Below are 15,969 nucleotides of genomic sequence, written 5' to 3' on the forward strand. Positions count from 1 at the left end.
AAATATTCTTAACCAGACATTAAACTCACTTCCATAAAAATAATTTGTAAAACCAAACAATAAAAACTCCTTACTTATATATACAATTTTTTAATCAGATCGCTTTTACTAAACTGATAAAAACAGGAAAGGGAAGGGAAGGGAGGGGAAGGGAAGGGAGAGGAGAGGGGAGGAGGGAAAAAAGTTTCAGAACCTCAAAACAACATAAGTCTATCTATCTCTCTTTCACACTCCTTGGTCAGTATGGGTTGAATGAGGCCTCTGCTTCACAATTCCTTACTTGGGGTTTAGTCTGATGGAGCCAGCATCATCTGAAGTGTCACTCTGCCATAGCAAAGCAAGATGTGTGATGAATCGTGCACTGGCTGTTCAAATAGAAGTGACACACGTCGCTTCTCACATTTCATTAGCCAGTGCAAGTTTGACAGTCATGTCTAATTTTGGGGTACGGAAGAGAAGAACCATTTACCCTGTCCAGAAAGAGAACTGATCGTAGTAGCCTAGGTTACTTCCCCAAGGGATTTATCCCTAAAAACAAATAGACTCACATAAAAGATTTTTAGCCACTGCCACTGTGTTTTCTCCAGATGGTCCTACCTAATTAAGACATCGGAATTTGTAGAATCCTGCAAATTCTGCTTACTTGCTGTCAGCCCCAGCTCTTCTCATTCTGCCACCCACTTTTAGACCAGGTCTCTGATTCTCGTTGGTGCACCCAATGAGTTTATTCCAAAAGTTTGTTTAGGGCTGTTGGGATCTCTTGAGTCCTGATATAAGGAGAAAGAAAGTTGGCCAGTTTCTCTACATATACCTTGTTGCTCTTCCTCCAAAGAGCTGCATCTCTCTAGCCTCATAGCAGTTGTTGACCCCTGAGCGTACTGTGATATTTCATGACCCTATGCCTTTGCTGATGTGGCTCCTTTACAGATATGCCCTGCCTTTCCCACTGTCCAGCAGAACACACAAACTTGAAGACTCAATTCAAATTTGTTTTTCTGTAATTTGTGTGTGTCTTCCCCATATGCAAATCCTTACATTTTCTGTAAACCTCTGCTATCACTGTTTTCTTTAACTGATTCCTTATTTGTGCCTTCTGTTAAAGTTTTGAGACTAGAGAAGCTATCTTTTTACATCTCTGTATCCACAGTACATTACTAGGCAGCAAGTAACTTAAAAGATCTTTGTTGAAGTGAAGATTATGGAACTATAGAATCTCTAGGGTTAACAGTAGAGAAAAGTAAAGTCATGCTTACCGGTTACAACCGGTCTTCTTAAGAAAAAACAAGCTTCTTTCAATTGAATCATTTCTAATCATTAAAAGTTGATCCTTTGTTTATGTAACAAATGACCTAACATATTTAATTATAACAGAAGAATTTTTAAGGTTTCACTTGTGCTGAAAAATCAGCAATTCGTTTTCTTCTAAATTTATTTCTGCATTATATTTATAGTCCTATGGCCTAGACTGGCTGCAGTTGATTATGAGGAAGCATGATGGGTTTAGGAGATGGATGAGGTACCAGACTGAGGGCTGTGAACTGCAATGGAACAATGCCAGACTCATTCTCTGAAAAAGAAAGCTCTGAGGTTAAAAAACATACCTACAATCAGCCCACAACTTTTTTTTTAACCTCTGAGAGAAAGAATTACACACTGTTTTCTTTGGGCATATTTCTTAAGATCTCATGTCCCCTTCAAAGCTTTCTTTGATATATGTGGTATATGGAGATGGAAGAAAGGGAAAATAGTGAGAAAACAGTTAAAATGTATTTGAAATAATTTGATTCAAAGAGAACTACTCTCTAAACCCTTATCAACAATGTGTTGGACCATGTGGATGTTTAGGTCCTGTACTGGTGGCTTTTCAGGAGAAAATGTAGAATGTCGGTTTGGAAAGGTGGTACAAATTGGAAATCTCAAAGAGGGTAGCCTCCCAACTCAGCAGACAGCCAGAAAAAGTACCAAAGAAAATTGAGTTTCAGGCAGTTTCCCAGTTTGTGCTTGATGGTCTAGTATAATTATTAATAGTACCGTATTTGGTTCTTAACATGTTTTGGTTGAACGGTCGCCCTGGTTTTAGGTCACACAGTGTGGAGAATATTGGTGTCGTGACTGGGAAGGAACAAGAATCTGGAGTGAAGAGGGCTCAAGGAAGAATTATTTTCTAAGGATAAATTCTGTTCAGGGTTTTCCTTAAAAGGCTCTTATAGTGCTTCCTGAAATGCCTTGCAGACTTTCTTCTGACGCGTTTCGCATCATCAGTTTATTTTTCTTTGGTGCTGCTTTTATGGGGCCAGTGCACCTCAGTGTGGCCTGGATTTCTTTTAGACTTGTGGGCAGCAGTAGTGTGTGTGTGTGTGTGTGTTTCCAGCCTAGACAGATTGGCTGTGAAAGGGGTGATAAGAATAGAGAGAAGCACATACCAGTAGACCAAACTTCCTGTGCACAAGCCTTTGAATGCTGCATTTCACTCTCTGAAATAGCATTCATCTTAAGGCTGGGATCATTTATTCCCTCTGGAATTAAGCAATAGCACTGGCAGCAAAAGAAACTATTTTAGGAAAGAGATGTGGGAAGAATTTTGCTATGTATTATAGGCTAGGCAGAAGTAACTTTCATGCTTTTGAAGACCACACTGCCTTGCTAAATGGAAACTGACAACTTTCAGATAATTCCAAATGTAATTAATGTCCAGGCTGATGTATACGCACTAATCTAGAAAGATTAGTAAAGACTGAGTTTAGATGCTTCAACAGAATTCGCCTAAAGTGTAGAAAGAGCACTTTTCTTTTTAGAGATTAGCCTCTAATGCAGACACTATTGAGAAGTAAAATATAGCATCTCGTTCTTGTCCCTCTCCTCACATATGCCCTTTCAGGTTGTCTTTGCATATTCCTATGTAGACTTTTCTAGATTGTTGGAGAAGTTTAAAATAAGGCAATGAAGGCTGAGTCCCCCTACCCCCTCCCCGTGAAGCTGAGGTGGGTAGGGCTTGGCAGCTAGTGGCAGCTGAGGAGATAAATAAGCGCTAGAGTTCCTGGATGGACAGGGTGCAGAAGCGTCTGGGGTGAGGTTGTGCGACTGTGAGTGCCTGTTGTGGGAAGAGGCCATGAGGACAGAGCTGCAGCTGGAGTCCAGAAGATCAGGGAGCGAAAGGGAGGTGGGGGCTTATAGGAACCAATTTAATAGTCCTTTTGATCAAGCTATTGCTTTTTTTGGTGGGGGAGGGAGAAGTAATTTAGAAGAGAGATAAAAGTCTGATACAACTTAACTTCTGTCTCGTCATTTAATGAATGTATTTAATGGGAACAAGGGTATGTTGGTCTGTTCCTATTTGATTTTTCTGTTTGATACTCCTTTGATAATAAAGAGCAAACTGCCCTCAGAATGTTGTCTTTACAAATTTGCTGCAATTAGAAATGGAAAACTGTGGCCCAGTGCTGTTTTTCAAGTTTTTCTATTTTGTTACTGATAACCAGTTTGGAAAATGTTTTTCTCTGGAAGGATTTTGAATTGTCATTTAACTTTTTTTCTTTTCACTTTGGCATTGGAATTAAGAGGTGAAGATGTTGATATTCCCCAACCCAAACATTGCTGTCTAGGCTTATGATAAGCATTTTGTAAGTTATAACCCGTTGTTCACAAATATATAGTAAATTGGCTGAAAAGACAAGAATCATATATATCTATCTATTTTATATGGGGAGCTTGGCGAAGTGTCGGTACCATTATGACATCAGTGGCCCTATATGTTGATCTTATTTTCCAGCTAAATGAATCAAAGATGTGATGATCTCAGAATTTGAAATACAATAATGTCTATCTGGAAATGACATGAAATGTTCTTCATTTTCATGCAACATTCCCACTTTGTCATTTTAATTACTCATGTAAGAAATTGGTGGAAAATACCTTTACATGGTGATGAGACATAAAGAGTTTTGAAGCGTTTTAAGAAAAAGAAATCGAAGATCTAGTTATGCCTTTTAAATTAAAAGATTCTTTAAGTAACATTTTTCTTTGTCTGTGTCTAACAGTAGAATGATATTTCTATAGGAAGTTAGAGAGTTCATTTTAAGGGCAAATATTAAATGTATAGTGATGAAAGAGCTAGATATTGTTGAAAGTAGATAGCCAGAGGCAGGGAAAAGGGAGTGAATATTTTAAAAAATGGAAATTAAAAAAGCCTTTGAAGTGGTTGGAGAATTGATAAGTCAAGGAAAGGCTTACTGAGTGCTGCTTTCTGCTAGGATTGGCCCTGGGATATAAAAATAAGGAGGGCAGCCAGAATAGAGATTGGGAGGATAAGCAGGCATTGTTAACCCAGGTGTCATCTGGACTTTTCAATATATCTATCAAAGATGATGGAAAATCATAACGAGCCAAGCGTCTCTGTGTTTATGTGTGAGATGAAATCACCAGTGGTCTCAGCCTCTTCAGTCTTTTTATTAGGAGTTGTCTCCATTCTCATAAACTCACTGACCTTCTCCTCCCCTCTGTGTTCTAGGAGAGACAGCGTCTGGAGACGATCCTCAGCCTTTGTGCTGAATACACAAAGTCTGACAGTCACTTGTCTACTGGCACCACCGTGGCAGATGTGCAGAAAATCAATAAGGAACTTGAGAAGCTGCAGCTCTCTGATGAGGAGTCTGTGTTTGAAGAGGCCCTGGTGAGCCCTGATGTCAGATACAGGTGCCACCAGAAAGGCTCTGTCCATGATGCGGACTTGGCTGTCTTCGGGAACGTCAGTCAGAGCAATGCCAGCTTCCTTTCCCCCAGGAGCGTCAGAAATGAGGAACTGCTCAGGGACCTCACCAGGAATCCCCCACCACCCTCCTCTGCCTTTCCGAAAGCTTCCAACGAGTCCACTTACTTAAGTATACTACCAAAGGTAAAGATGGCAGAGCACAGAGACTGGGATGGAAGGCCTGGGACTATGTACCTACATTACCCTAGAGACTAGAGGCTTTATCATGCTTGTTTTCTAAAATGTTTTCAGTGAAGCTTCAATTTAAGAGGTAATTAGCAAGCTGCAGCAAATTAGTGTTTACTATAAAGTAACAAATTTTCACTGTAAAAAAAATGTAGCTGTACAGAAAAGGAGAAAAACACGTTTCTCTTCATCTTGTCCCCTCCCAGTTGTACATCTGAAAGATAAACATTTAAAGTGTTTTACATGCTTTCCTAATATTTCTGTGCATATTCAGCCATATATTATAGCCATAGACACACATACATACAAACATAGTGTTCTGCACTTTTTTCACCCCTCGCTAAATGTCTTGAGCATCTTTGCATATTAGTACACACAGCTTTACTTCATTCATTCTAACGGGGCATATGTGTTCTATTGTTTGGAAATGCTATTTAAGTTATTTCCAGTTTTTCGATGATAAAATCTACATGCGGCAAATATTCTAGGTATGTATATATTTGCACAATTGTGCAAATGTTATTTGTAGGATCACTTACTAAAAGTGTGATTGCTCGATCAGAGTTTGTATATTATTCATTTTAATCGATATTTCCAAATTATACTTTCGAAATTTATACTAATCGAAATTTATACCAAATTACACTAATCGAAATTTCCAGGTTACACTTTCACTAACGGTTTATTTTATGAGAGCACTTTGTTCTCCATAAACTTACCAAGGTTGTGTATTATCAGAAGATTTCAATTTGCTAAGTTAATAGGTATTTTAATTTGCTTGTCTTTAATTATTCATGAAATTGGACATCTTTTCATATTTTTAGTTGTTAATTTGTATTTTAACCCACTTATTCATCTTCTTCACACATTTTTTTAAAAAATGTCTTCTTTTTACTAAGTAATAACTATTTGTGGTAAGGAAGTTAATCTTTCATCATGAGTGGTCTCTTTGACGTTTGACTATAACTTTTTTTGAACGTATAAGAGTTTAAGATTTATATGTCATTATAATTATTATTTAGGTATCTGTTTACTGATTTAAAAATATCTTCCAAATTTGAGGATTTTTAAAATGGAGTTCAAAGAAAATCTTGATGTTATTTTTTTTAACACAGGTTAAGAGCATTTTTTTTTATTGAATTAAAAAAGATTTTCCCTACCAGTTTTCTAGAAAGACTTTAAGAGCACATATGATAAAAGATATTAAAAGATATAAATTTTATTATAATAAAATTAGGAATAGTAAATAACAGGGGAAAGTAGATACCAGAAAAACAGGTATCATAATCACGAGAACTTATTTATTTAAGGATAAATAAGGACAAATAGGACAAATAAGGACAAATATCCTTATTTATTTAAGGATAGGACAAATTAATGAATTTATTTAAGCATCTCTGACCATTAAGTTCAACTCCGAGATTCTTGGCAATCATGACCAATGAACCAAAAATAAAAAAGATTTGTTAATTATGTTTTTGTTATAAGAGAAGGACACATACTGATTCTTTAAGAGAAAGACTTTATCACAGTGCTAACTTCTGGAGGTAATTTATGACGTGGGGTACTGTTGAGGGGAGTTTGTGTGTTTGTTTTTATTCTTGTTTGGCTGCAGCAAGACTTTTTCTTATTGAACAAAGTTGAATGTTCCTGGTCAGAAGTCCTTTGCTACCCATTGACTTCTCCCATCATATGCATCAAGGCTCTGGACTGTTTAATCTCTTCTTTCTTCTAATGAGCACATTTACCTTACTAATTCTCAGTGGAGAGCAATTCTGAATAGGACATCTGTCTCTATTGCCAGAAAGATGCAACTGTTAGAAACTAGGATGGGTGGCAACAGAAAGAATCTAACTATGGGCGGTGAACACGCAATGCAATGTATATATGTATGCCTTACTGTTGAATCGTATGCTTGAAACTTACTGGATTTCATTAACCAATGTCTCCATAATAGAGGGGGGTGGGCGGTGAAGGGAGGAAGGAAGGAAAGGGAAGGAAGGAAGGAAGGAAGGAAGGAGCGGAGGAAAGGAGGGAGAAAACAAGTGTGATGGTACCCTTCGTTGATGACATAGGCAATACACAGTAAAAAATACTTTGGAATTCAGAGGAAGGAAACTAGGATGGGGTAGAGCCAAGAGTTGTTATTCAGGCAAAGTAAATAGCCCATCATTTCAATATTTGACCTGTTATAATCAGACATTGGTTTTCCACAGAAATTCTTTACTACTTTTTTTTTTTTTTTAATCTTAAATCCTTTCACATTTCTTCCTTCATGGAGATCTGCCAGATGTAAAGATGGTGAACTGTGTGCTTTCTCTAAGGACTATCTTTTTGGAGACAGGTTTCTTCCTGAAGAAGGCTGTGACAAGAAAGCTGTTGGTGTGTAAATGAGCAGATCATGACAGATGTTTTTCATTGCTCAATTGTGTTTTTGTGGAATAGGAGGCCTCTGAAGCTTGGAGCAGCATCCTTGTGGTAAGAGATATAATTCTGTGCCTCCTTGAGAGACAGTAAACATCAAGGGCACCTCTCCTTACCACACTGCAGCTCAAACAGATGGCAAGTGAGAGGACGATGGGTTCCAGGAATGAGCTTTTCATTTTTTTACTTTGTGAGGGCAGACATATGTTACCTTGAGACAGCTGATAGAGAATCTTTTTTTTAAATCCTGACTATTTATTCTAGATGCTCTTCTTTGAGTAATCTGCTCACTGAATTATTTACTTCACAAAGTACAATGAAGTAAATCAATTTAAGGGGCAGTAGAGAAGAAAGGAATGTGAAAAACACTCAGCAGATTTATGAAACAAAGATTTAATGATATTTAGGAAACCAGAGATTTACTTTTCTGGAACTTGCTTTACCTAACACTTAAAGATGCAGATAACCTTGGAAATATGTTAATTTGAATTAGCTTTTGTCAATCTGTCTACCATCACCTGAGGTGAAAGCTGAGACTAGCTCACTCTTCTCTTTTTTTCCTGCAGTTTTATCGAGATATAATTGACATACAGCACTGCATAAGTTTAAGGTGTACGGTGTAGTGACTGGACTTACATATATCGTAGAATGATTACCACAGTCATCTTAGTTAACACTCATTATCTTATATAGTTACAAAAAAATGCTTTCTCCTAGAGATGAGAACTTTTTCACTCTTCTCTTTCTGAATAATCATTCTATCTACATTGCAAAGCCCTCACATGTGGAACCTCCTCTGGCTGCAAGAGGTTTCTAAGAAGAGATCTACAAAAAAGAGGGCAGATGGAAAGCATCTTGACCCTTCTCTACTGTCTCTTCCCTTTCTCTGTGTGAATCAAGTTACCTCAAAGATGGCATATTTGGGAATGCACATCTATGTAATGGGCTTATTAAAACGTCACTCTCAGTGGGATTCTATCCATTACAATAAAAAAAAAAAACTTTCAGATAGATTAAAATTAAAGTTTTCTCTGTCACCGTAAAACTAAAGCTATTTTAGTGGCCACCACACCCTTGGCTCCCTTTTGGCTTTCTTTATTTGAACACAAATAAGTTTATAATATCCTCACCCCATTCTATCACAAACTGGAGCTTTAGAATGCCTTTTGAAGACGTCGCTTTTATAAATAACAGTAAAAAACAGTCATTTCTTAGGTAGCATTCATTGCTACAAACAGCATCTCAAGTTACCGATTATTAAATATATCTATTGCGATAAATTTTCTCAAAACTTTGAGTTACACGGATACTTATAGTTGCCACTATTACCTATCTTTATACTTTTGTAGATTGTTCAGGTTTTGTTTTCTCTTAATGCTTTACTTCCACTAGTGAGAGAGATATTTTTAAACCATGTTGGAAGTTGAAACCTAATATGAAATGTTGACCCAACAGGATACCAGTCTTCTTGAGTCTTTCCTGTTAAGATTACTCGTCAAAAAAAAAGGAATGCCGTATTACGGGCATTCCTTAGGCCCTAAAACAGGCACCTAAATATTAGGATAATGGTATTCATTGTCTATGATAAAATGGTCAGCAGTTGTTTTATTAGTTGATTAGATACAGATTTTAGGTGACAATTAAAAAGCTAAATGTCAAAGCTTGGGAGGCCTGCATATCTTTGTTCTAATCATCTTGAGATACTTGTGACTTCTCAATTGTTTGATCTCCTTAAGGGGCAGCAAAGTAGGGTGAAAAATAAAGAATATGAATAAGGAATAAAAAATACAACATGATACTTATCTTCTTAAAGTTATTTTCAGGATTGTTAAATAAATTAAATGAACTTAGGGAAGTATACTAAATTTTAGTGTGTTTTTTGGTTAATTTAAATATTCCTTTTAATGATTAGCGAGTAATCTTCAACAATTTACTTACCTGAGCTGCTGTTTTCAATTACCAATTGTGAAATTGTATAATCATTGACTTACTGATGCAAAGAAATTACTTCTTTTTCAAAGAGATAAAACTTAGATATACCAGCATCTATTGACATATATAAAGACTGGTCTTGGCCTGATAATTAATCTGAAATTCTTGAAAAAAGAGGCTATTTTCGATTCATTGTATTCTCTTTTTCAAATCAGAGGCAGTCACATTTTGGCTGTGTGTATGATCAAAAATCCTTTCTTTCCTGGGCTTCTGTCTTATTTCATGTCACAAAAGGCCACTGGTCCAGTTAGTGTCTTAAACATCGTATAGGAAGAAAGTCCTTTATAGGATAAAGATGGTAAGTAGTATGCTAACACAAAAAGTGAAACATGAATTAATTTAATATTAAGTGTGTAATTTTAAGTCATTTTGGAGGTCACCAAAGTAATTAAGCCTGTTTTGTCCTGGTCATTAATTTTGTGGAGCATTTCAGTGAGATTGGCCCAAGTGTGATGTGTCCTTGCTTTTTTCCACTTTGTGTTGGAAAGGAAATAAGCATGAAACCTCATTTGCAGCTAACCCTACCAATGAGACCCAACAGTCTGGCTACAGATTCCACAGACTGTTGTAGGTGTGCTCAAGATGGGAAATATATGTAGCTTGTAAAGAAGGTAACAACAAGCCCCAGAAAGCCCCAAAGATGTCAAAGTCTTGTCTAGATTCTAGTTTTCTGCTGTGCTGAACTGTCTCTATAACCTTAGAACAGTTACTACAATTTTTTTTCTTTAAAAAAAGTTTTTGATTGTGGAACATTTTTTTCAACATTTTTTTTTTATTTTTCAATTACAGTTGACATACAATATTGTATTAGTTTTAAATGTACAACATAATGATTAGATATTTATGTAACTTTCAAATTGGTCACCTTGATAAATTTAGTTCCCATCTGACACCAGATATAGTTATTACAGTATTATTAACTATATTCCTTATGTTATACTTCACATCCCCATGACTATTTTATAACTACCAATTTGTACTTCTTAATTCCTTTACCTTTTCCACCCATTCCCCCTGCCCCCCAATCTGGCAACCATCAAAATGTTCTCAATATCTATGAGTTTATTTCTTTTTTGTTTGTTCATTAGATTCCACATGTAAGTGAAATCATGTGGTATTTGTCTTTCTCTGTCTTACTCCACTCAAAACAATACCCTCCAGGTTTATTCATGTTGTTACTGATGGCGAGATTTCATTATTTTCTTATGGCTGAATAATATTCCATCGTATACATGTATCACTTCTTTCTTTATCCATTCATCCACTGATGGACAGCCAGGTCATCTTCTTATCTTGGCTCTTATAAATAATGCTGCAAGGAACGTGTGGATTCACTGTCCCTTCGAAGTAGTGTTTTGTGTTTCTTAAGGTAAATACCCGGAAATGGGATTACTGGGTCCTTCTTTGTCTTTTGTTATAGCCTTTATTTTAAAGTTTATTTTGTCTGTTATAAGTATTGCCACCCAAGTTTTTTCCCCATGTTCATATCTTTTCTACTCTTTAATTTAAGTCTGTGTGTGTCTTTTGATCTGAAGTGAGTCTCTTATAACAAGGCAGCATATGTAAGGGTCTTGTTTTCTTATTCATTTAGCCACCTTATGTCTTTTGATTGGAGCATTTAATCTATTTACAATGAAAGTAATTGTTGATAGTATATAGTTATTGCCATTTTTTTATTTATATTTTTTATTTTATTTTTTTTATTCTTCTTAAAGAAGTACCTTTAACATTCCCTGTAATATCAGTTTGGTGGCGATGAGCTCCTTTTGCTTCTTCCTTGTCTGAAAGCTCTTTATCTGTCCTTCACTTCTAAATGGTAGAATGATCTTGGTTGTAGGTCGTTGCTTTTCATCACTTTGAACATTTTATGTCAATTCCTTCTGGCCTGCAAAGTTTCTGCTAAATGAGATGACAGTCTTCTAGGAGCTTCCTTATAGGTAACTAACCACTTTTTTCTTGCTGCTTTTAAGATTCTCTCTTTGTCTTTAACTTTTGACATTTTAATTATGATGTGTCTTGGTGGAGCCCTCTTTGGTTTCATTTGCTTGGGTCTCTCTGCGCTCCCTGAGCTTGTACGTGTTTCTTTCACCAGGTTACAAAAGTTTTCAGTCATTATTTCTTCAAATAGGTTTTCAATTCCTTGCTCTCTTCTCTTCTCCTTCTGGTACCCCAATGATGTGAATGTTGGTATGCTTGATATTATCCCAGAGGCCCATTAAACTATCCTCGTTTTTTTGGATTTTTTTTTTTTCTGTTCTGATTGGATATTTTCTGCTACCTTATCTTCTATACTGCTTTATCTAAACTACTGTTGATTCTCTCTAACGTAGTCTTCATTTCTGACTGGTTCTTTTTTTTTATGTTTCTAGTTCCATGTTTATGTTTTCTATCTCTGTTGAAGTTCTCACTGAGATTATTGAGCATCCTTGTAGCCAGTGTTTTGAACTCTGCATCTGGTAGATTGATTGTCTCTATTTTGTTTAGTTCTTTTTCTGGAGCTTTGTTCCGTTCTTTCATTTGGGACATGTTTCTTTGTATCCCCATTTTGGCTGCCTCTCTGTGTTTGTTTATATGTATTAGGTAGAGCTGTTATATCTCTTGGTCTTGGTAGAGTGGCCTTATGTAGTAGATGTCCTGGAGGACTCAATGGGGCAGTCTTCCTGGTCATCTGAACTAGGTGCTACAGGTGTGTCCCTTGTGTGGGTTGTGTTTGCCCTCCTATTTTAATTGAGCCTTAGTTGCTTTTTGCATGTCACTGGGAAAGATTGACCTTTAGGCTAATTGGTTGTGAGGACTGCCTGTGACTACAGTGGAGGAACTGTTGTGCAAGGGCTGACCCTATGGAGCAGAATTCACTTTAGCAGGACTCTGGTGCTACTGAGTCTGCCTTTTAGGTATGTCATCTATGGAGGTGGACTGGTGGTGCTTCAGTGCTATGGAGGAATCTGATTGCAGGGCGTACTGGCCTTGGGGCTTTTTAGGAGGGACATGTCATAGGACAAGTTCAGCTGCTGCTTGTGCCCTGCCTGGGGCCACAAGGCGATCTACATATGTCTTCCATCCAGGAGAGTCTAAGCTATAAACCAAGGCTGGCTGCTGCCGTTGCTGGGCTTGGGGCTGCTCAGAGAGAGGTATGGGGCATGCCAAGGCCCAATGCTGCTTGTTTGGGTTTGTGAACCTTTAAGAGAATTTAGGAAAGTCTGCAGCATGAGCCAAGACAGGCTATTTGTATGGAAAACCCATTGGAAGTGGCTTGGGTGGGCCTGCAAGTTAGGTGGGGCTGGGTCTCAGGGAATCACCTGGGGAGGGTGATTAGTGTTAGTCAGATTGATGGAGACTCATATATGGTGGCTGCCTGTGTCTGCACACCGGGAGGGGGCAGGGCTCAAAAAAGAAACAATGGATTTTGCCAACAGTCCTGTCTAGAGGAAAACTGCCCCTCCAGCCCTCGCCCAGAAGCCAGACAATTCAATTCTTCCTCCTATGTCCTTAGCACCTTTTGAGTTGCTGCCCCAGAGCTGGAGCTCAGAGCAAGTGAATCTGTTAGGGAGTAAGTCAGCATGCAGACTCTTTAAGAGGAACAGCTGGCACTCTAGTGGCCCACCATCTCACTCATCTGCAATCTTCATTGGTTTTCACAGCCAGAAGTTGCTGGGGCTTCTCTTCCTGCCACTGGAAGCCTGGGCTGGGAAGGCTGGTGTGGGGCTGGGATCTCTCGCTCCTCAGGGGGACCTCCACAGCTGCAATATTTCTCCTGAGTTTTAACTGACACACATGGGTGTGGGACCAGTCCATTCCACATCTCCACCCCTCCTACTAGCCTCGAGGTTGGCTTCTTCTGTATCTCCTTCATTATAAGACTTCTGCGCAGCTAGACTTCAGGCGATTCTCAATGATGGTTGTTCTGTAGTTATAATTTTGACGTGGCTGTGAGAGGAGGCGAGCACAGCGTTTACCTGTTCTGCCATCTTGTCCAGAAATCCAGAAGTCACTACAATTACTATGGACAACAGCTTTCTCATCTGTATAACCTCTTTTTTATTTCAGCTTTAAAAGGATATGAATTTATAAGTTTAAGTTGCTTTCTGTGAGCTAAACTAAGAACCTAACTGCTGAGTATCTGTGGGAAAAATGCAGAGTTCCAAATAAACCATCACAGGGATGCTTTTAAAATCCAAATAGGCATGGAGGCTGAAACATTAGACCTCTGGCTGGTATACAGATTGGGAAAGTCTGGAATCGAAGTGTGAATAGCTTTTTTCTGCGTTGATTAATTACAGACCCCAGAGGGCATAAGTGAAGAACAAAGGATTCAGGAGTTGGCTGCAATGGAAGAGACCCGAATAGCAATTCTGAACAACCTTGAAGAACTTGAACAAAAAATCAAAGATATAAATGACCAGATGGATGAATCTTCTAGAGAGGTATAAACCATGAGTTCACTTTTTCCTTTTCCATTTTTTCTTTCTTTCCCTTAGCTTAAAAATATTTCTGTCCATTAAGGCATAAGCATTGAAAACAGAATATACAGAAGTCAACATGAGCAAACTTTTGTTCATTGGGTACATGTATATAGTAAAAATGACTTTTTTTACATTTCTTTTTTCTTCTCTTTTTTAAAGAAGAAGAGATAATCATATTAAGCCATTTTTAATGTACAGTATTTTAATTGATTTTGTCTTAACTAGTACAGCAGGTCCTCTAATAATTTTGTTCAACATGATTTTGTTCTAACGTTTTTCTGTTCTAATGTTGATGAGAAAGTATAGGAACTTAACTCTTTAGCCCACGGTAAAATTGATTTCATTATATGTCATTTCAAGAACCTATCGTCATGTTAAGTGAGAACTTACTGTATATGCTTTCTGACTTGCTACAAGATCTATAAGCTGAGGTATCATGCATTTAGGTGTTCGAGTTGAAATCTAACAAACATTTTCTAAGCAAGCTTACTGTGAGTTGGATATTAAGTTAGTACTAGAGGGGATTTACATGTGAAGCAAACATGGACCTAGCTTTCTAGAGGTTTGGAAACCAAGGAGGAGATAGATACAGACAAACTAAAATTATAGTTATAAAATCATAACTATAACTGAAAGAAGGCATAATTTTTACATTACTTCCATGGAGCGAGAAGGAGCAGATAATTCTTCATAGGTAGGATCTGTGTGTCTATACTCACAGATGATGCAGATAGTCCCATAAGTGAAAGGGGACTACACCTGTCAGTTTATGCACAAACCCTGGAAGCCCTTCCTGCTGGCATTGCTAGGAATACAGTGCTTGCGTGGTGGGCTGGTAATTTTCACTTCCCATGCTCTAGGGACAAACAAAGAAAGACATTTGACTGCTCCCAGGATGGTTTAAGCTTGAACCTGAATCTAAGCAAACAGGCAAAGCAATTTTGAAAAGTAAGCAGAAAAGAGGTTATCATAGAAAAATGATAAGATAACTAGTTTTCTTAGCAAATATATTCTGGTCTCTTCAACTTTCTTATATGGGAATCCTGAGTCTCTGTGGGTTCTCTGAAATGTTCTGTAGTACCCACAATCTAGCTGATACATTAGTACTTTTTGAAATTTATAGTTGTTAAAAATATACCTCCTAAGTGGGCAGCTGAGAATTTCCCTGAAGGTGAAATACCTCTGAGCTATGTTTTGTGTCCTCAGTTGGATATGGAATGTGCTCTTTTGGACGGAGAGCAGAAATCGGAAACAACTGAACTTATGAAAGAGAAGGAGATTTTGGATCATCTAAACCGAAAGATAGCAGAACTGGAAAAGAACATTGTTGGTGAAAAGACCAAGGTAAAAGAAAATTCTATTAAATGCAGTTTGCGGGGCGGGGTGCAAATAGTGGTCTCATTTCATTGAATCTAAATGTCATGTGGATTACCATGGTTTGGGAATCATGTGTCCTATTCCTGGACTCAGTGGCACTGGAGAAAAGTCTTAAGATGAGGTAAGTTTCACCAGCTAAGAACTGTCAAGTACCGAGCAGCTGATGCTGAGAGAATAGAGCCTGTATAATTTCAAGCGGATATTCACGGCAGCTTTTCCCTCTTGAGATGAGCGAATTGCTTTTTTCCATCGGCCTTTTTGCTCCTCTGATTCTACTGTTTTGTTTTGTTTTGTTTTGTTTTAAGAATTGTTTTAATATACTGAACTTCTTTACCACTGGTGCTCTGTGGGGGTGGCTTAAGCATATTCGAATATGGTTGCCTTATTTCTTTTCATTTCTCTGTTTATTAAAAAGATGAATGGGAACCATTCTTCTCACCTGTCTTGCCTTGCATGGTCCTCAATGCAAGTGCACTGCTCTTTGAAAAATGCATTGCAGTTTTCAGGAGATCTTCCCACACTGCCAAGTGAAAACTGTCTGTGAGACACAGTTGACACTTACCTTGGAAAAGGTCTTGCTTATACATTTCAGAGTACAACCTGAATGTTAGGTGGTATCTGCTAGGGAAAGTATGAAAAATTACTTGCAGATTTTAGAATCCAGAGTGATAGTTGTGGTTTTTTTGTTTGTTTGTTTGTTTGTTTGTCTGTTTTATTGCTTATTTTCTCTGGAAAATATTTTATTTACTCTCCTCTCACATGCTGATTTAGTTAGAGCTG

At 37.6% G+C, this 15,969-nt stretch overlaps 1 protein-coding gene across 1 annotated transcript in view; it reads left to right on the forward strand.

Annotated features, from left to right (window-relative positions):
* The window catches only part of PHLDB2 (pleckstrin homology like domain family B member 2), a 107,776-nt gene that overhangs the window by 39,633 nt on the left and 52,174 nt on the right, over window positions 1–15,969 (forward strand). The window contains exons 4-6 of the mRNA XM_015595005.2: window positions 4,508–4,891; window positions 13,630–13,773; window positions 15,019–15,156. Coding sequence (XP_015450491.1) covers window positions 4,508–4,891; window positions 13,630–13,773; window positions 15,019–15,156 — 666 coding nt within the window. The remainder of the gene's footprint in view (window positions 1–4,507; window positions 4,892–13,629; window positions 13,774–15,018; window positions 15,157–15,969) is intronic.

The sequence above is a fragment of the Pteropus alecto genome, unplaced genomic scaffold (assembly GCF_000325575.1).
Source record: "Pteropus alecto unplaced genomic scaffold, ASM32557v1 scaffold270, whole genome shotgun sequence".
NCBI lineage: Eukaryota > Metazoa > Chordata > Mammalia > Chiroptera > Pteropodidae > Pteropus > Pteropus alecto.